Below are 21,948 nucleotides of genomic sequence, written 5' to 3'. Positions count from 1 at the left end.
GTGGTCAGCATCCTGGATACTTTGGTGGAGTTTGGGTTCTTCATTATAATTATTTTATCATTCATTTGAACTATTTTTGTGTCATTTGGGTTAATTTCTGTTCTGAGGGTGTTGAACATGGAAATGAAGTAATAACTTACATGACAGGTAATTTTTACTGGCTAAAAGTTTGACTTTTGTTATCCAAGTGTGGGAAGGATGGAGACACAAGCTACTGCATTGTTCCTAGGTGTTTCCTGGAAACACATGGAATTTTAGCAGTTTTTGCCATCACCCTAGTTTTGCTTTCCTTAACTCTAAACCAGAGGTGGGCAAACTACGGCCCATGGGACCACCCTGCCCAGCCCTTGAGCTCCTGGCCGGGGAAGCTAGCCCTCCAACCCCTCCCCTGCTATCCCCCCTACCCCCAGTAGTAATTTACAACTAAATAAAATAACTCTTAGTGTACTGTTTTTAGATGTCAGCTTTCCCAAACTTCACTACCCCCAATTCCTTTCTTGCAATTCTGTATTTCTACTTGGCAAGCCGGACTTCTCAAAAACCACATTTTTAGAATCTTAATAATTTTATCTAAGTAAAATTTGAATATTATTAAGACTTTTTTATTTTCTAAATTTGTGTACAGGAAGCTCTCAATCTGCACGAACCATGTTTGAAAAATGTGTTAGAGACCCACAGGAAAGAAAAGCACATCTCTAAACACCTCAGAAGGGAGATTAAGATCATATGAAAGATTTATTTCTTTTAGGGGTATAATGTTTTCTATAACGTCAGATATAAGAGTTAGCTTTTTGATGCTAGTAATTTACAGTAACAAATAAGGAGAGAACACTGGGATGTGGGAGAGCAAGCAAATTTGGATCTAACTAGTGCGATGATCAGGCACAGTTTAAAGGTCTATACCCTTAAGCACAGCAGAAACGCATTCTTGCTATATAAACAAGGCCTGATTTGGTGTAAATCATAAGTAACATCACTGAAGTCAGTAGAGTAACACCAGTTGAAGAGAAAAGAGGATCTCTCCTAAAATATACAACTAACGTACCACTACTGATAGTAGTCAATGAAAGACGGAGAGTACAGATCACAGTGCTAATTACAAGGGGTGCTGCAGAAGACTGCCTACCAAAGTAGTCACAGTATGAGCAGCATTACACCACTGCAAGCAGACTTGTAAATTGAAACACTGAAGGAGGGAGTTCAGAGATGTAGCCTAGATCCAGGCCAGATCAATGTGCAATAAAACCACTGCATCTTCAGAGCTCAGACAAACTAGCAGTTCCCAAATATGTCTGCTAAGAACAAATAAGTGAAAGTTTATATACTGCAAAATAAAGCTAGCCCCTGCAATGTCACCTTAGCAAGTGAAATTCATGGAAATCTGTTGCAAAAGTGCCAGTTGCGTGCAAGAAAACTTCCTAACTGCTGCACGTTGATTTAATGCTAAGCCCTTCCTTTCAAGGTTTTGTCTTGTTTCAGTTTTAGATCACATAACTATAGCGTTTAGACAATTTAAAATGCCTGTCAGTCTCTACTCAGGTTCTCCAGTAACACCCACGGTGAAAATAGCAAAAGGACTATGGAAAACTACCAGTATTGGTCCAAATTCTGCCCTCAGTTGTACTGGTTTGAATTAGAAACAGATGAAATTTCCTACTATTGCCCGGCACTCCATGCATCATGCCCAGATGATTAACTGAAAAAATACTTGTTAAAACAAAGTTTACTAAAATCACAATAACTAAGAAATTGATAGGATTCCAACACGGGCAGACCACAGAGCCTAACAGTCCACAAGACTGTTACACTAGTTCACCGAAGCCTTTGAGGGACTTCAAGGCAAGCAGGATACTGAAATCAATGGCATGAAAAGTCCTGGGGAATTTTTCATTCTTCTTCTTTTGGGAGTGTGGGCCTTGTGCTTTCATGCCAGGGAGTGTTTAGACTTCAGAGAAACTTACACAAAAAAGCAGTTGAGAAAACTGGGTGTAAGGCTGCAAAATTTCAAACCATTTTAATCAGGATTCAGATGCACTGGCAAAATTGTGTGGGATGCCTGAACTGGAACTGCAGATATTACAGGCTTCTAAAATACATCTTACTTCTGCTCTGCAGATGCTATTCCTACAATTTCACAAGTACCAATTCAGTCCTGACTCTCAGTGTTCCACTTAGTCCAGTCCTGTGAACATATCCAGCTTTGTGCATTAAAACACAGTTATTTGCTAGTGGAGAGGTTTTAGACTAGAAGAACTGCACCATCTTTTAGTTATATATCTGTACAGTACTGAGCACATGGAGCTGAAAGCTCGAGGCACGGATGCAAAATAAATCAGAGTGATCCTGCAGATCAGTATTGAAGTATAGTGCCATCACTGTGGCTCCCTGGACAGGAAGAAAGAGTGCGGCAGATCAGGATTTAAGTGTATTACAGGATTTACATATGGGAATCTTACACGTGTAAGCCGGGGAATGGGCCCGCTATTGTGGGGAACTTTCCTGGCTTCTGCACTACCCCAGTGAAATGGGCGAGCGCAGTAGTTCTCAAACTTTTGTACTGGTGACCCCTTTCACATAGCAAGCCTTTGAGTGCGACCCCCCCCTTACACATTAAAAACACTTTTTTATATATTTAACACCATTATAAATGCTTGAGGCAAAGCAGGGTTTCGGGTGGAGACTGACAGCTCGCGACCCCCTATGTACTAACCTTGCGACCCCCTGAGGGGTCCCGACCCCCAGTTTGAGAACTGGCTAGCAGAAGGATCTGAGTCCTCGCTCCCACTTCCTTTACCCAGAGGCCTCCCTGCCCTTGAGGAATCCCCTTCTACTCTCCTGTCTGGCAGAGTGTCACCCCAACGGGACTGGGCCCAGGATTGCTGTGGGGCTTGACCCCCAACCTTGCTGTGATCACCTAGGACAGGGGCTAGGGTGTCCCCACTCCAGGGTACTCTCTGCACTGGACACTTCCCTGACCCACTGATCATTACATACAATTTAAAGCAAATAAAATGTATTTAATCAGCAATTAATTTAAAAAGGAATAAGGAAAAATGGGAACGGTTAAAGGAAAACACATCACCCTGCTCTGTGGCAGGGAACATTACAGGGTCTCTTGAATGCCAGGGCAGTTCACAGTCTCTTCCTTGTAGGTCCCAGGCCTCCTGCTCAGGCCCTGGCTGTGCTGTAGGGATGCTGTGGGTTGGACACTTGCTCTGGTGGTGGCACACACACTTCCGGGCTTTGGGTGCTGGGACTCCTTTTCCCAGCGTCAGCCCCCTGTCGGGTTAAGGTCCCCCTCCCAGTCTGGCCTGCAGAAGGACCCTTGGCTGGGGGTGTCTTTCTGCGCTGGGTCCTTTGCCCAGGGTCCCCCCTTGGCTGGCCCCAGTTGCTCACCCCACCCAGCTCCAGACTGCCCCAGCTCTACTGTTCTAGCTCTGGCTCTACTCTGCCTCAGCAGTGATGCTGACACTCTGCCTCCAGTCCCTTGGGCTACTTCTCTGGCCCCTCTGGCTCTGTGGCAGCAGCCCTGCTCCCAGCACAGGGCCTGCTCTCCCTGGGATGTGTCTCTGGCATTGTGGCTGCAGCTCTGCTCCCAGCACAGAATCTGCTCCCTCGGCTGCTTTTCTAGCCCCTCTGGATCTGGCACAGCTCTGCTCCCCAGCTCAGCTGGGCCCCACTCTGTCTGACCCAGGCAATTCCAGCTCACATGGAGGATAGGACCCCCTGGCCTCCTGACTCCCTGATTAGCCTGCTCGCCCTGTCATTCAGGCTGACCTGGAGCATTGGCCTCCCCCCCTTGTTCCTGGGGACTGTCAGTCTCAGGTACCTGATTTCCCATCGACCCTTCCCCTTTCTTTTGGCACTGGGAGTTAGCCCACCAAAAATACCCTCACTGAGTTTTAGTAAGGGGACAACAGTCCCCTTACACACGGCACCTACAGTTATAATTACTTCAGCAGATTAAATTACACTATATAGAGATTTAAAAACCTAATAACTGATACCAGATCTATTTAAACTGATTTTTTCTCTTTTTAATATCAAATAGGCTCCAAGACTTTTTTCCATGCAGGAAATTGCTGATTTTCCTAGTGTCACGCTGCTTTCTCTGGATTGTTAAAGCCTCTGGAGACTACACACTTCAACTGGTGCAGACATTCTGTTATCTTCCCAAGTGAAGTACTGTATTTCACAAGTTTTAGCAAGGTATGTAGACATATACCTATTTTTACCTAACAGTCACTCGAGTTTTAATAACATACACAAGAATTGGTATCATCCAAATAAAAAGAAATTCACAACTGTCTATTTTGCAGTGTATGTGACTGACACATAGCAGACTCTAACTTTATCACATGGGCAAGGTAGACAAAGATAGGTTTCTTCTGTCCTGAAAGAGAAGCTCAATCATTACTGTCTCTCTACAGCAGGGGCAGGCAAACTTTTTGGCCTGAGGGCCACATTGTGTTTCCAAAATTGTATGGAGGGCCAGTTAGGGGAGGCTGTGACTCCCCCAACAGCCAGGCATGGCCCGGCCCCTGCCTCCTATCCAACCCTCCCCGCCCTCCGCTCGCCCCCTGACGGCCCCCCAGGACTCCTGCCCCATCCACCACCCCTGCTCCCTGTCCCCTGACCACCCCTGGACCCCCCACCCCTGACTGTCCCCTGCCGTCCCATCCAACCCCCCCGCCCTCATTCCTGACTGTCCGCCCCAGGACTCCTGCCCCATCCAACCCACCCTGTTCCCTGCCATTTGACCGCCCCGACCCCTATCCACACCCCCGACCCCTGACCACAGCCCCCAAACTCCCCTGCCCTCTATCCAGCCCCCTCCCACCCCCTTACCACACTGCCTGGAGCACCGGGTCAGGCTGTGGCTCTGCAACTGCGCCTCCTGGCCGCTCAGAGGATTGCACCGCCGGCACAGTGAGCTGAGGCTGCGGGGGAGGGGGAACAGCAGGGGAGGGGCCGGGGACTAGCCTCCTGGGCCTGGAACTCAGGGGCTAGGCAGGAGGGTCCTGCAGGCCGGATGTGGCCCACGGGCCGTAGTTTGCCCACCTCTGCTCTACAGGGACTCCAAGCTTTCTCTCCTCCTTCTTTTGACACTTTTCCTCTCAACAAAAAATGATCTCTGTGAAGTCTTTTATCTAGATGACAGTAAAATTAACCTAATTTTGTAACATATAATACCCACATTTCAAAGAGAACATTTTATTTCAAGTGAACTGGATATTGGCAGTCTATAGGTCTATTGCCACCCTTAAGACAAATAAACTCTGTTCCAAAGAAATCCATGAAATTCTTCTGAAGAGTTATACATGAATATCATCTGTCATCCAATGATCTCAAATCACTGTACAAGTATTAATAATTGAAATAAGAAAGCAACGTCACACAGGGTTCACACCGCATCTTAAATTCATTGGCCGAATTCTCTTTTGGCTTTTTGCATACCTTACACTTTTTAAGATTCGTATTTATAATAATTTGATGTTGACCAGAGTGGGAAAATGTACATGCTTTCTCAACATGCAGTTTGATTTCAGGACAGTTACATCATGGTTCATAACAGAATTTAGACTGTACAAGTGATTTGGCTGATCAGGATATAGTTGACTTCAGTTCTTTTGCATGTTATCCTGTCACCTCTAGGCTGGACTAATAGAATGTGCTCTGAGGCAGCTCTTAACCAAGCCTTCAGAAACAACACCTAAGTTTGCTGGGCCACTGTCAGTAAATAACACTTGTTTGTGTGATCTACTAGCAACCATTTAAGTTCCAGCTGCCAAACAAGTTGCTCGTGATCTTTTCAGCTCAACGTGGTTTGGAACCCACTTACTTAAACCACCTCCAACCCCATTTTCCATTCAATCAGTTGAGGTGCACTGAAGCAGAACCTCAGTTTTACAAACTCTAATCTTACCAACAACCAGTTATATGTACCATTTCCCCTGACTTCCCTCCCAAAAAATCACAATGAAAATTATGCCAGTGAAGAACTTTCTGACTCCTTTAGTGCCTTGGAAATCACTTTCCACTGGTCAGAAGGACAAGAAAGTGATGTTGTGCACTGGAGACTAGACCGCATCTTATGTACCAGACCTAGTGTCATTCTGAGATATTAAATTTTATGAACTTTTTCATTTTATACATTCCTCCATGCCCAATTATTTCATAAAATAGACATGCTAATGTATCTTACTGTCAATGGCAGGAACTTGGCTTCCTATGGTAAATAATAAGGCCAGTTCAGTACAGGGCTCCTACCACTGGAAATCACTCCCTGTAGTTTTCCATCAAAGCCTCAGCTTGGCAAGCTTCAGTTCTCCTGCTGCAAGGCTTTTTTTTTTTTTTTGTTCACTCTAATTTTTAATGGAATAATAATATGTTGTTTTAGTTAATGACAATTTCAGACTAGGGGGGACATATGGAGAGCTGACTATTTTTCAATTGTTTTGACTTTAGAAAGTATTATTGTACAGTGCCTACACACTTCTTTTATACTAGAAAATGCCACATAAGACATCCAAAACACATTTTTAGTATTTAAAGAAATATATTTTGTTTTATTGATATCACAACTATACAATATTACCTGTGGGTAACCATATATGTTATACCATATAATAACCATATAGGTTTTAGATTCCATACATGCATTTGTATATTACACAAACGTGCAATGGTCACACTTCAGAAGTTTCCTCCATTTTGAGAGAGGTTATCCATTTCAGGAGCATTCCTCATTTTTAGAATAGGAAATGTTTTGAAGTATGACCTCTGTAGATTACATAAAAGAACATACATACGCACTCAGAGTTCTACTGTGTAAAAGTGGAATATTGCAGGCCCATTTATTTTATAAGTTGGTTTTTAGATATTTTAAAATTTGATTTCTTTTTAGTTGGTACTCAACCCTGCAAATGTCAAAATTATCCATGAATGAGAATTGCATTTCAGTTCCGGGGGTTTGGGCTGAAGAGCCACAGACCCTGAAAGCTTTGGAGTCCTGACTCAGAGGCAGTCCTACCTGCGTTTCCTTTGCAACTTAGTTGAAGTTGAGCCATCTTCATGCAATGTTTCAATTTAAACAAATTAGCAAATTCCAACAAAAAAGTTTTGTCTGGATTTTTCCGACCAGCTCTAGCATTTATCTCACAGCAACTCTGTGAGATGGGGAAATATTGTTATCCCTATTTTACAGGTGCAGAACTGAGACACAAGGCAACTATGGGGTTTGTTGAAGATCAGACATGTATTCTGTACCAGAGCCGTGAGTTGAGCCCCGGTCTCTCAGGTCTAAACTAGTGCTCTAAGAACTGGATCATCCTTCCACTAAACTTGAGTTGACATCAGTTTGACTACTCATGTAAGTGCCTTCCAATTTAAGGGTTGAATAATCTAGTCCTAAACGACAGAAACAAAAGCAGAAATATATAGAGAGAGATTTCAGTAATAATTTTCATCTTCTGTTTCTGGCCACTTTCTTGAAATTAATAATAATATAAAATCATCCTGAAACTTTCCGCATCTTCTATAAGAAAAGCATGATCTTTCCCATGGTTTGCCATGAGAAACAACTAGCCTTAATTATATGCCTATCAATGTCAACCTTGTGTCAGTTTCCCCTGTCTAAATCCAGAATGGAAAACAATGGAATGATATGGAATTAAAACATAATTGAGATTATAATCCAGTCCATTGAGTATGTTTTGTGCATATATCTATATGTAGCTATATTTCCAATCAAATGGTACTAAATGCTATAATAATTAGAGGAACTAACTATGTTTCACATAACTCCAGAGAAGGGAACATGCGCATGCAGGGCTTGCCTGTTGGCATATAGTCCTTGCAACTGTCCTTGACACTGAATAAATGATTTTCCACTAAAAGTGAAGAGATGATACAATCTGTTTAGTTTATGTATGTATTACAACCAAGGTGACATCTATTATTTTATTTGTTCATTAAAATAATTTGGTTTACCTTTTATGGCACAGTCATTAATAACTTTCAAACCCATTGTGCTAATCAGACAATGTGGTTAAAAGCAAGTCTGATGGCACATAGATAATTCTTCAGGCTTTGGTGATACTTTAAATAGCAATCATGACTCAGGAAGATTCATCATGGTAGGAAATGTTAGAGAGGAAGAAAAACTGTCATACTTTATTCTGAAATGCAGAATTTACTGCCTTGGTCCCTGACAGATGCTGTGTAATTGGGAACAGCAAATAATCTCTCTCTTGACATTTCCAAAGAGGTAAAAGGAACTTGTCGGGGTGTTTTTCAATATTTTCCCCCTCATTATAATAAGATCATAGCATCTGGAAACTGAAATCTGTTTCCCCACAGAAATTATTTTCCTCCATGGTGGGCACACATCAGTTTATTATTGCAGAGTTCTTTATAAGTGCTGAGCTACTGGAATTAATTCCTCACCCTCACACCACCCTCCATTCTGTAGGGTCTTCAGTAAATTATGGTGCTTTAGTAGAAAGTCCATAGTTAAGGTTGTGAGACACTTACAACAAGGTTGATTGCAATATCCCTTTTAACACCCGAAGATTTTGCGTATGTATAAAAGAAAAAAGCTGGAGACGGCACTCTTGTAGAATTTACAACCATGATATTCTATTTGTGAGATCAATGGATACTCCAAACATCAAAAGAATGACACTGCTGTATATGTGCAGGAGTGAAGAAGCCTCAGGAAAGTAGTTAATTATTGAAAATATGCTAATCCATTTAGGACTCGAAAAGAGGAGTGCATTTTGAAAACATGGCCTCTGTGTTCACACATACAGATGGCATATAAACAGATCCACCAGCACAGACTGAGACCTGCATATACCATTATATATATGAGCAATAGTTTATGCAGAAATATGTGTATAAATTAGTATGGACCCTTAGACAATTTGTCCCAGAATATATAAAGAAATAAAGAATTTCGAATAAAAATATAACTGCCATATGTTTGGGACACACAACCACTTCAATGAATGATGACACTCTTATCTATACCTGGCTATACAATCTTATTTTAGAATTTAGAGTTATAAAATTTTGCTATAGAAACTTATTGAACATTACAAGAAAATATTGACTTTTAAAAACTCAGTTGCAAAATTCAAACAAACCAGTACCTTGCTTCTTATCAAGATAAACACGCACACCAATTGCTATGAAGTTTACTCAATAGTGTAATTAACTTTTTTATTAAAATGTCTTCCTACATTTTAAGACATAATTTTCTCCATAAATAAGGCACTTTATAGAATTTCCAATTCTTATTTTGTAAGTCACATACTGAATAACATCTAGGTGCCTTCTGGAGAAAATTATAGCTAAAAGTGTAACGGATACTTGTTATTGTCACAGGGCAATATCCTAGAGTTCCCATTGAGCTTGGGTCTCTATATGTATGGTATAAATAGTAGTAAATCTTTTTCCAATTTGGTCTACCATGACACTCAGTTTTTTTAAGAGGATAAGGGAAAATTAAACCAAATGTAAATATATAAGAATTGTATTTTGTCCAGGACATTGGTCTATTACCCCTATTTCTCTGAAAAAGTGCCATTGGATCTTTAAAGACCACAACCAGGAAGAATCTCAGTTTTACATCTCATCTGAAAGACAGTGTAGTAACATAGATTAACCTGAATTACTAAACCCAAATGCATGTTTATGAACTGCTCAGATAGGAGATAGGCATCTGTTTTACAGCTAAACCAAGGCAATTTGGTTAGGTATTTTTCATATGAGTAAAACTGATTCAATTACTGTAGTAACTACCTGAGATAATTCCCTGCAATATATTACTTTTAGAAGCCGTATGATGACTTTGCTGTATTCTTATGGATGCAGCCATCTAATAACTCAGACTCCTGAACAATACAGGCCATTTGCTAACGAAGAGGGAGCACAAACCGTTGGTGAAAGAATGGTGATATTTCTTCCAAAAGTAACAGTTTGAAATAAAGTGTTTTATCTGACTTCACCAGCAAGTCTTCAGTCAATAACAAGCGAATCACAGAAGTAGCAAAAGTGACTTCTGCAATCTGCCTGAAAGTGCAAAGGGAAACAGTAAGGCTGGTTTATGAAGCAGATGCTATTTCAAGAAAATCAAGTTTTCAGAAAAAGACTTGGAATGACATAAATGAATACCCAGTGGTAAATGTTATCGTTCTGAACAGAGTGTGTCTTGTGAAATACAGTATATGTGCAAAATATTAGCTCTGCCTGCATTCCAGCCAGCTTGGGAAATAACTGCAGAGCTTGCTTTAAAAAAAGTAATAAAATATCATAAATAATAACACCACTTTGTACATACACAGCATTTTCCTGCTAAGGATGATGATGATTATAATAATATCAAAGCTCTTTACAAACATTAATTAAGTGCTTGTTCACATGAACAATTAGACTGTGGCAAGCTTGGGTATGACTCCATCCTGCTAAGTGTCCATTCGCACCCTGCTGATGCGAGTTAAATTTGTTACAGAGCTTTGATCTAGTGCCCTTTGAAACAGGACTAACTCAAAGTGCGTTAATGAACAGTTCACATGTGTCAGCAGGACACACAGAGATAGTTAGATCACGGCAGGCTAGTGCCGGGTAGGTAGCGTCACACCCCATCTTGCTACAGTCTAATTGCTCTTTTACAAAGCCTTAAGCCTAATAACACCCCTGTGAGGGTAGTTAATTGATATTATGCTCCTTTTATACATGCACAAAGAGGGACAGATAGGTTAATTGCCCAAGACTACAGAAGAAAATTGTATACATTCAAAAGCTTGTCTCATTCACCAACAGAAGTTGGTGTAATAAAAGCTATTACCCTACAGACCTTGTCTTTCTAATACCCTGGGACCAACACGGCTACAGCAACAATATAAATGAGACTACAGAGTGAATCAGTGATTTTCTGGGACTACAACCCTGGAGGCCAGGCTCCCTGTTCTTTGCCCTGAACACTAGAGCATTAAAAGGAAACATATAGGATAGATTTTAGAGTAGCAGCCATGTTAGTCTGTATCCACAAAAAGAAAAGGAGTACTTGTGGCACCTTAGAGACTAACACATTTATTTGAGCATAAGCTTTTGTGAGCTACAGCTCACTTCACTGGACGCATGCAGTGAGCTCTCGCTCACGAAAGCTTATGCTCAAATAAATGTGTTAGTCTCTAAGGTGCCACAAGTACTCCTTTTCTTAATATAGGATAGAATCCACCCACGTGCACAGGCATTAGAGATAGTAAGCGTCTTGCATGCCTTCCCTTCCCCTCATGTTGAGATTTTCATTAATAAAATAAATAACTTAGATCTATTCCAGATTTCCTGCTTAGTTTGCAGTATGGGGAGAAAAGCAAACCCTTTCCTGCCTCTATCCTTACTCTAGGGTAAGGAGACCAGACCATACTGAGAGAGCAATACACACTTCCGTACAGCATGACCCACGGGAACACTCTGCATGGAGAATCCCCTAGACCTAGCGATGTAATCCGGTTCTTTATACTTAAAATTATTAACACCACCACCTCGCTCTTTCATCAGGAGATCTCAAAGCACTGAACAAAGGAGCTCGGTATCATTATCCCCATGTTACAGCTTGGAGAAGTCAGTCACAGAGAGATGAAGTGACTTGCCCAAAGTCACACAGCAGGTCAGAGGCAGGGCCTGGATTAGAACCCAAAGCCAGGTCTACACTATACATTTATATCAATAGAACTCCATCACTCAAGAGCGTGAAAAATCCACATCCCTGAGTGACGCAGATATACCGACATAACCTCCAGTGCAGACAGCACTATATTGATGGGAGGACATAGTCAATCCACCTCCGTGAGCGGTGGTGGATTAACTATGCTGATGGGAAAAGCTCATTGTAGCGTCTTCACTAAAGCATTACCGTGCACTGCACAGCAGCACTGGTGCCTCTGTAGCATTTTAAGTGTAGACCTGCCCGAAATCTCAGCCCGCTGTTTTATTCATTAGGCCACAAATGGAACTGAACAGAATACTGGTTTTAATACAGGACTGTTAAAAATACATATATTGTTGCTGAATAAGCAAAGAGAAGAAAAAAATATTTTTAAACGGGGAAAAAAAAGGTTTGTAAATGAGTGTCTCTGAGCTCAGAATAAGAAAGTTAGCATGTGACATTCAGTAACAGAGTGTAATAGCAGCTAACTTTGGTGTTGAGTTCAAACCAGGCATCCTTAAAGATACCTTAAAAAATGGAGGTGGGGGGTGGGGAGAACATTTCTCCTACAAGTACAGTTGCCAGCTATAATGAAAACATCAAAACACATGAAGCACTTTGAAGAAAAATGGCTACTAGACTCACTCTGGCTGCTCCTTAGGCTCTACCTGAATTCTGCATGCCAATTTATAGCATTTCACCACCTTTCTCTGCCTCCACATTTCTCTCCCGCTCACATTTCCTTTGCTTTAAAAACTCATCAGCAGAGGTTCTGCTCATAGACGCACCTTGCTTCAGTGGCTGTAATTTTCGCTTTTTGATTGATTGATTTGGCCATTTTTTACTTTTTTTATATGATGATCTTTGAACTTAAAATTGCATTTGCCTTCCTCTCTCAACTCATATCAAGCCAATTTCCCTTTGGAAGTGGTAACACTTTCAGGCTGGGGTTTTAAAATGAGTATAAAGGAATTAGGCACTTAAATCCCATTGAAGTCCAGTGGAGTTGGGAGGCTCCGTTGAAAATCTCAACCTTAAGTCTAAAAAGCATTCATGAGGTCATCACAGCCTCCTCTTTTCCAGTGAAATATGTCACACGTTCTCAGTCTTCGTTTAGGATGTACAGGAAATAGGAAAGACCCAAGTGATTACCATCTAAGGCAGGGGAACCTTTACTGAATATGGTATTAAAGCTAAGGTACTAGTGCCTTATACACAGGGTTTGCGGGAATGGTTATTAAATATGTATCAGTCAAAACATCCACTTCTTCATAAGATTTTTAAACTGAGGAGTTTTTATTTATTGTTTTGGCAAAAAGAAACAGAGAATTTCCTGTCATTCCAGTCTGGCAAATCTAGAGGCAAATAGAGATATCATGCCAAGTAAGTCACAAAGGCTTATATCCTCCACCCCCACAAAAATATGCATGGGGTGGACACTGGGCGAGGAAGGAGAAAACTGAAGATTCCTTCACTCCATGTTCCCTGAAATAGTTCATTTTTATGGCAGAGTACAGTAGAACCTAAGAGTTATGAACACGAGAGTTACAAACTGACCAGTCAATCACACCTCATTTGGAACCGGAAGTACACAATCAGGCAGCAGCAGACCAGGAAAAAAAAGCAAATACAGTACAATACTGTATTAAACGTAAACTACTAAAAAAATAAAGGGAAAGCAGCATTTTCCTTCTACATAGTAAAGTTTCAAAGCTGTATTACGTCAATGTTCAGATGCACACTTTTGAAAGAACAACCATAACATTTTGTTCAGAGTTACATTTCGGAGTTATGAACAACCTTCATTCCCGATGTATTTATAACTAGAGGTTCTACTGTACACTTCTAAAGTTTCCAGATGATATCAAGCTGGGAGGGGTTGCAAGTGCTTTGGAGTATAGCATCAAAATTCAAAATGATCTGGACAAACTGGAGAAATGGTCTGAAGTAAATAAGATGAAATTCAGTACAGACAAATGCAAAGGACTCCACTTAGGAAGAAACAATCAGTTGCACACATACAAAATGGGAAATGGCTGCCCAGGAAGTACTGCAGAAGGAATCTGGGGGGTCACAGTGGATCACAAGCTAAATATGATTCAACACTGTAACACTACTGCAAAAAAAGCAACATCCTTCTGGGATGTATTAGCAGGAGTTTTGTAAGCAAGACACGAGAAGTAATTCTTCCGCTCTACTCTACACTGATTAGACCTCAACTAGAATAGGAGATGAATATGAAAATCTAATAGAGTTCAAGAGAGGAGTGAGACAAAGTTGTATAATGTCATCAACTTTATTGAACATTTACAGCAAGTGTTTGATTAAATTAATCGAAGAAATAGAAGAAGGTATTAAGATAAAAGGAAAATGGATGAATCACATTCACAATGCAGATTAAAAAGAAGGTCTGATGAAGTTAGTGGAGATTTTATATGAATATGGTAAAGAATATGGTCTAAAGTGAAATGTGGACAAGACAAAAACTATTGTGGTATGCAAGGTTCCTGGGAAAACATGCAAGATTCCAGTGAATGACACAGCCATTCAGTAAATGAGAAATTATTGCTACTTAAGAAGCATTATTGCAGACGATAGAAGACTGGATAACGAAGACAGCACCAGAATAGCAAGAATGAAAGAGACATTCGGGAAGAATAAAAATCTGATGAGAAGGGACATAAATTTGAAGGCTAAATTCTGATTGTTAAAAGCTTACATCTGGTCTGCATTAAAATTACTGCTGTGAAACATGGACAGTCCAACAATCGATAATAAGGAAACTGCAATTCTTCAACTTATGGTGTTATAGAAGAATTCTGAAAATAGTATGGTTAGACAAAGTAGCCAATGAAAATTTGGGGAGGATACTGATAATTGGAACTCAGCAAACACTTCTCAGAGATCTTACAAAAGGAAAGATTTGATTTGCAATGCACATTTTAACAAGTTCAGTGGGTGATGCATGTTTATGAGCACTTGAAGGGAAAGTTGATAGCAGAAAAACATGAGGTAGAAAAAGATGATCTTGGATGGACAATGTGGTATCCTGGGTGGATCAAAAGGAATATTCATCCACAAAGAGATTAGCAGAAGATCATACAGAATGGGCTACCCTGGTTGCAAACCTCCAGTAACAGAGATGTCACATAAGAATAAAAGAAAAAGAGAAAGAATCAAAATAACAGACTCATGCAGATACTAGAGTACTTATGCTGTGAAAAATATCACCTCTTCCAAAGGATTTCCAGTCAGATACTCTTTCTTTACTATTTCCACACATTAAACTAAAAGGTAAATACATGTTTTCAGAATCTTTTCCTGCTCAAAGCAGTACATTGCAATAAGCAGCTCTCCACAGAGTTCCTCTCTTTCAGAAATATATCCTCTTACATTCTTTGCACTGGATACCATTGTTCATTAACAATCAAGGTGTCTGAGTAGACTTAAGCACTCCTCCATCTAACTGTTTTGTCCCAAATTATTACGTGATCCTCTCACTTTAATATCAATTATAAACTTAGAAATCTTTCATATAAACAAATCAGGAGATCAAACATGAAGCCTTGTTATATCCTATTTGTACATCATCATCTTTCCCCAATCCAATTAGTCAGATAATATTTCCTTTCTTGTCTTAGAATCATTAATGAATAACCTTATCTGGTCATTATAAGGGTGCATGGATTTCACCTAAGTTAAGCCAGTTTGTTCTGCTCCAATTTACTGTAGGAACTCTTGCATGTATGCTGGCAGAAACTGATGTAAATAATAAAAATAACCATTTACACTTACATGGTGATTTCCATCCAAAGATCTGAAAGTATTTCTCAAGAGGGGTAAGCATTGTAATACCAGTTTTACAGAGAGAGAAGCTGAAGCATAAAGTTAAGTGACTTGCTCAATGTCACTGAAGAAATCTGTAGCAGAGACAGTAATGGAACCCAGGTCTCCCAACCCAGTTTTGTGCTCTGCTCAACAGCCATTTTTGCCTCCCAAAGTGACCTTAATTTTCCATTAGTGACATGGAGTGATTTCAAAAGGAAGACAGCTGCAGACTTGGAGAGGATTCCTTCTTTCAAGGAAAACAAGTGTGGAACATGCAGTAAAGTAGACAGAAAAGTAACCTTTTCCTACCCACTTGAATACAGAGAGGGTTCATACCCTAATCTAAATTCTTCAGAGACAGTTCCTGGCCAAGTAGGAAGTTTAATATCTAATCCTTCAGCCTTATACATTGAAATGATTTTTTTTCTGTTTTAATGACCATTTCAGGACATAAGCTCCCTCTGCAAAGCCCTATTGACTTTCTGAAAATCAGACTCCTTTAAGGTATCTCAAAAATTGGGCATCCAAAATTAGAGGAGAATGTTTGAAAATCTGGATGGATAAACACAAAATGTTATTGCTGAGCCTGACAAACTTCAGACAACTTCTGGCCATTTCTGTTTCAATTAATATTTTTTAAGTAAGACTGTAGATGTGTACCTTTATTCATTTGTCCGTTAGAGAAATTCAGGGAGATGAAATTTGGATTAATAAAAACAAACAAGACAAATAAAAAACTAAAATTTTGTAAACTTTGAGCCACTATGAAATCCTGTCTCTTTACTCACTTCTGCTTTTTCAGACAAAAAGTTTATTCACCAAAAAGTGCAGTTTTTGGTTGACTGAAACTATTTGGAAATTTAATCAAATTGAATGCGGTGGGGAAAAAACTTTTCCCAGGCCAGCAAACCATGTGTATACATCTGTCCTCTTTATCAACTTGTAATGTTCTATCTTCCTGATTCAGAAGAGGAATTTGAATCCACGTCTCCTACCTCCCAGGCGAGTGCCTTAATTTCATCAGGCTATAGAGTCATTCTTAGGCCACCTCTACACTACCCGCCGGATCGATTTATCGGGGATCGATTTATCATGTCTAGTGTAGACGCGATAAATCAATCCCCGATCGCTCTGGCATCAACTCCGGAACTCCACCACGGCGAGAAGCGGAAGCGGAGTCGACGGGAGTGGCGGCTGTTGATCCCGCGCTGAGAGGATGCAAAGTAAGTGATTCTAAGTCGATCTAAGATACGTCGACTTCAGCTATGCTATTCTCGTAGCTGAAGTTGCGTATCTTAGATCAATCCACCTCCCTCCACCAGTGTAGACCAGGCCTTAGTCCTCTCTTTGGCAAGGTGGAAGAAGTCCATCAGGAGAGATTGAGAGAAGCCCACCCAAAATAACCCATAGTGTGGTGATTGGGCTACTTATCTGGAACAGAGGAGATCCGAGTTCAAATCCTTACTGCAGAGTGGGGATTCAAACTTGGATTTCCACTTCCCAGGCATGTGTTTTAGCCACTGAGCTAAAGGTAATAAATGGGGACATGCTCACAGTCAGTTTGCTGGCCCGAAACAGACTTTCCCTGTTTGCTGACAAATTCCAAATATTTTTTGAACTGAACCAAATCTTTTTTCTGATTTTTTGGTTTGCTGTCCCAACTGAAAAAAAAAATCAATTTATCTCCCAGCTCTGCTCTGCACTGCACAGTATAAGAAATACCATGGTAATGTGAATTATTTAAAAACAATATTTTAACAGAAACCCCTATATATACCTATTATGTGGGAATTTTTCAGCTTCTGTTTCAGTCAAAGCCAATGCAAATCAACTGTTCCTATTCATGTTCTAGCCTTAATTTACAGTCCTCCATCTGTATGAACATTTCCTACTAAGCTTTCTCATCCTATGGCAGCATATATTAATGCTCATTTTTTAGCAGTCCTATCTCCCATCTCATTCCAAATGGTCTCTGCTCCACTAGCTAGTTTTGATGTCATTCCTGTCTTCAAATATAACATCCTCCTCTCACATTACTATACCTACTCCAGTTTTCCAGCTTCTTACAGAGACTGTACTTTCAAAAGGCTTTATGTGTTCTGGTAATTTAATATCCCAGTTAGTTTCCTGATTAGGACAAGTCTCAGTTATGCCAATTATATTATAATTCACCTGAAAGTCTTCACTATTATCCTCACCGCATCACTATAGAATATATTAAAGAATACTGCACATTTAAGAACAATTTGCAGGCCTCCCTTCTGATGGCATAAAAGTGTTATCTTTCAAGGTTTAAGTATATGAAATATTATAATATATTATTTCTGTAATAAGTGACTTTTGTACTGTGAGCAAAAGCACTTCTTCCATTCTTTCTAAAATGATAGCATTTTCCCCCAGATAAACAGGATCTCTCTCTTTTTCAGGGGGGGGGGAAAAAACTGAATCTTTACCCTCCGCACATCTTTGCCAAATGTTTCGCTATAGCTGGTGCCCAGTATTTCAAACTGGACATAGGGGTTGGAGCCGTCTTCTCTAAATTCCATAACGCCAGTGAGCCCAGTTATATGGCCCTAAGGAAACAATGTTAAAGATATTAGAATACAATTTTTATAAAGCACCTTTCATGCTCCAGGTATCCTAACATGCCTTGCAAATGCTTGCAATTAAATTAATGTGCAGGCCTGATATGCTCTGCAATAGCTCACACATAGCCTTAGACAAAATATACGACCTTCCTGAGAAAGAGACCGTTAGCCAAGACACATGTACTACTCGTTTTGAAAAATGCCTTGGGATCTTTAACTTACACAAGGAGAGCCACCAGTGAAAAGTAGACAGAACCTTAGCTGAATCTGAAACTATAACACTTGTAACATGATTGAGTTTGCCTAGATTCCGGTGTACAACACAAAGCCACCACTTTCAGGCTCAGAAAAAAAGAGCTACTAAGTCAGGCTGAAAACAATGTATTTTTAGTGTTATTAAAACTTCAGTGAACAAAGCTCATGCCAGTTTAACAGTGGCGTAACTAAAAAAATATTTAACCTTGCTTTAAATTATCAATGAAACAGTGGTGTCATTAATCTTGGTTGGAACATTTTCACCAAAATGAAATTTCACCAACACATGCTGTTTCACTGATACATATTGGTTTCAATGAACATTTTGTCAGAAAGGGGTGTGTGTCCAGGGCATAGTGAGAAAGAGTGCATATGAATTGGACTCAGCATTTACTCCAGATTTACAGTAGTTTGAAATCCGAATCAAGATATTAGATTATACAATGCACCATTTTTCCTCTTGTTTCCTAAAAGCCAAACACGTTAGCAGCTTTGCTAAGGAATTTACATCTTATCCATGGTCTACTCTGACAACTACTTAAGGTTTCATCTATTTGGTGGAATGCATAAAGCTATATGACTATTCATCATTACATGACTTATATAAAACATAGCCATGACATCACCAGTTTAAGAGGAAACACCTTCATGACCACACAGTTTCATTAATAACAACTTAAAATCAAGGTTAAATCATTTTTGAGAAGTTCCTCTGAAAGAAAAAATCGGAGTACTTTGGTTCTTTTGGAGATTTTATTGCACATTTGGCTTCCAACCTTGTCCACTCTTACCTTCTTAATAGTCTCCAACATGGATCGACCTCCATTCCAAGGTTTGGTGGATTTCCTCATGCAGTTCAAACTTGCCATGCTGTGCCATTTCCTGTCTTCCAGCTTTCTATGGAAGGCATTGGCCAACATGAGCACGCTGTCATATAGATAGAGGTTAGAGACCTGCAAACAATAAAAAGAGTAAAACAGAAATTGTACTCTTGAAGATCTCCTCAAAAAAACAACAACAACAACAACAACAAAAAAACCGCTTTAAATGATAAAACACAGGAGGACTAGTAAACATGAATATGGAGCTTTTCACTTCAAGTGCACCAGTTCAAATACACTAGGCTGGTAGTTATTACAGCTTCATCAGTAAAATAGTCACTCAATGGTACCTTGCCAGTCATCTTAACAGGGAGACTAAAGAGTGAATGGAATACCCTGTCATCTTCTATGCTCACTCTACCTCACTCTCTCTGCAACTTTTTACACAGTAGAGCACAAGGTACTGCTAATAAACCTACCAGGCACAAATGGAGTAGATGTAGTAATGCTGCTCTGACTCCAATCATTTCTCTCTAGCATAACCCTCAGAGTGGTGATGGGTAACTGCTCCTGGTCCTCTTTCCTGAAGAGGAAGCTTGCAGGGTACTGCAGGATCCTTAATATCCCTTCTTTTTTATATGAGAGTATTTGAAGAGACAGTGAGATGACAGCGGTTCCACTACCAATCACTGATAACAGCCAAATGAATACATCATTCTCCACCGATATAACCATTACCACTACTAAAATGTCATAATGACTACAAGACATACAGCAGCTGCCTCAAACTCAACCAAGGCAAGACTGAAGTGATACAGGTTGAAAAAATATCTAGACGCTGTGCCATGTCTTCCACTGAAAGTATACAGCCCCCATTTGTCAAAATTATGCAAAGCCTTACGGATCTTCTTTGATTCCTCATTGAGCTGGGAGGACCAAGTAGCATCAGTAATGAAAAGTGTCTTTCCCCTGTAGCTCATTAAGAAATAGCACCCCTTTCTGCTGGACAAAGACCTGGCCAAAGATCCATGCATTTATCACCTCGAGATTTAATTTCTGTAATTCACTGTATCTGAAACATGGAAACAGTGAAATGCACACCATGCAGCTGCCCACTTCCTCCAAAGTTCAGGCCTCTATAAGCACATCAAGTCTGTGCTCCAGTCCTACTGGCTCCCAATCGACTTCTGAGGCCAGCGTAAGGGCTTAATCTGCCAGGGATGGTCTAGATAACACTTAGCCCTGCCTTGAGGGCAAGAGACTGAAGTAGAAGACCTTCTGAGTTCCCTTTGAGTCTACAATTCTATGATCTTCAAAGCAATAAATGGATCAGGTTCCCTAATGTAGGAGGCCCCAGAGGAAATGAAACAATCCAGAATCAGATCAGCTTGGAGAGGGCTGAAAACCTTCCTATTTGGCCATAGCCAGAATAACAGTAAACAAAATCATTTAAAATGATAATTTAAAAATATATGCAGACACTCCCTAAAAAGTGATATGCCAATAGAGGTTATTGCCTTCTGTAATTCCCATGAAGTACATATCTCTATATAAATGTTCATCTTAATTAGCCGTATATTTACTTAACATATCGTATCACTGCAGACAACTTGGTATTTTCATAATGAACTAATATTTCTACAAAATCCAGGACTAAATCAAATGTGAATTAAACAGGCACACAGCTATACACTACCAAAAAGACCTATGCATACATTTTAAAAAAGACATCTTTTAGGTGGTACAGAAAAGAAAAATGCAAAAAGAGGGATGCCCATTTATAGAGTGAAGAGTAGGGCTGATTAATTATGAAAAGGGATTTTAATGTTGAAAACATACAGTGCGTGAGAGATACTTTCTTAGGTAAAAAGCTCTTCCATTTTACACTATCACTAAATAAAATCTTTCCCTTCCCCAATAGCTACACATCCTTCATGTTCATTATTTTACCCTTCTACTACTGTCTGATTATCATGCTCCTTGAAATAGCTTACAAAAAATAGCCCCTTGCCAGATTTCTTCTCTTTTTTTTTCAATAGCAAGTGTTTAAAGAGTTAATGAGAATGGTCCCAGTGACTATGCCCCTGGTTTGGTTAAGTATCTGCTGCTTCTGCTCAGCTGTGTATCTCCTTATACTGTAGATCAGTGGTTCTCAAACTAGGGGCTCTGCTTGTTCAGGGAAAGCCCCTGGCGGGCCGGGCCAGTTTGTTTACCTGCCGTGTCTACAGGTTTGGCCGATCGCGGCTCCCACTGGCAGCGGTTCGCCGCTCCAGGCCAATGGGGGCTGCGGGAAGGGCGGCCAGCACATGTGCTCCTCTCCCATCCTCACCCTTCCCATCTATCCAGCTGTTGTATTTGATCATACCCTTGAATTGTAAGCTCTTCTGGGACCATCTCTTGGTTATATGTTTGTACAGTGGCCAGCACAACAGGGTCCTATCTTCTGAGGGCTACCAAAAGACAAACAAACAATAACAATTACTGATGTGTAATTTCATATCTCTCATGTCCCATGCACACCCCTAATCTCTATGGCCAAGACTTATTTGGAGTCTGACAATGCTACGTTTAAATTAGCAATTATTACTAAAGCCATGTCTACACTACAGACTTATGTCAGTATAAATATGTCACTCAGAGGTGTGAAAAATCTACACCCTGGAGCAACATAGTTATACTGACATAATGCTATGTCAGGTAGTGCTATGTCGATGGGAGAGCTTCTCCAGTCAACAGAGCT

The 21,948-nt window shown here is 40.2% G+C and overlaps 1 protein-coding gene across 8 annotated transcripts in view; it reads right to left on the bottom strand.

Moving 5' to 3' along the window:
• Positions 1-21,948, bottom strand: part of GRID1 (glutamate ionotropic receptor delta type subunit 1) — an 825,719-nt gene that overhangs the window by 132,311 nt on the left and 671,460 nt on the right. For all 8 annotated transcript variants that reach the window (XM_073353352.1, XM_073353357.1, XM_073353358.1 and 5 more), the window contains 2 exons: positions 19,179-19,340; positions 17,998-18,117 (listed from right to left, as the gene is read on the bottom strand). In XM_073353352.1, coding sequence (XP_073209453.1) covers positions 17,998-18,117; positions 19,179-19,340 — 282 coding nt within the window. The remainder of the gene's footprint in view (positions 1-17,997; positions 18,118-19,178; positions 19,341-21,948) is intronic.

This window comes from Lepidochelys kempii, chromosome 7 (genome assembly GCF_965140265.1).
Source record: "Lepidochelys kempii isolate rLepKem1 chromosome 7, rLepKem1.hap2, whole genome shotgun sequence".
NCBI classification, from domain to species: domain Eukaryota; kingdom Metazoa; phylum Chordata; order Testudines; family Cheloniidae; genus Lepidochelys; species Lepidochelys kempii.
Note: the sequence above shows the minus strand (reverse complement) of the source record. Positions and strands in the feature narration are given on the sequence as shown.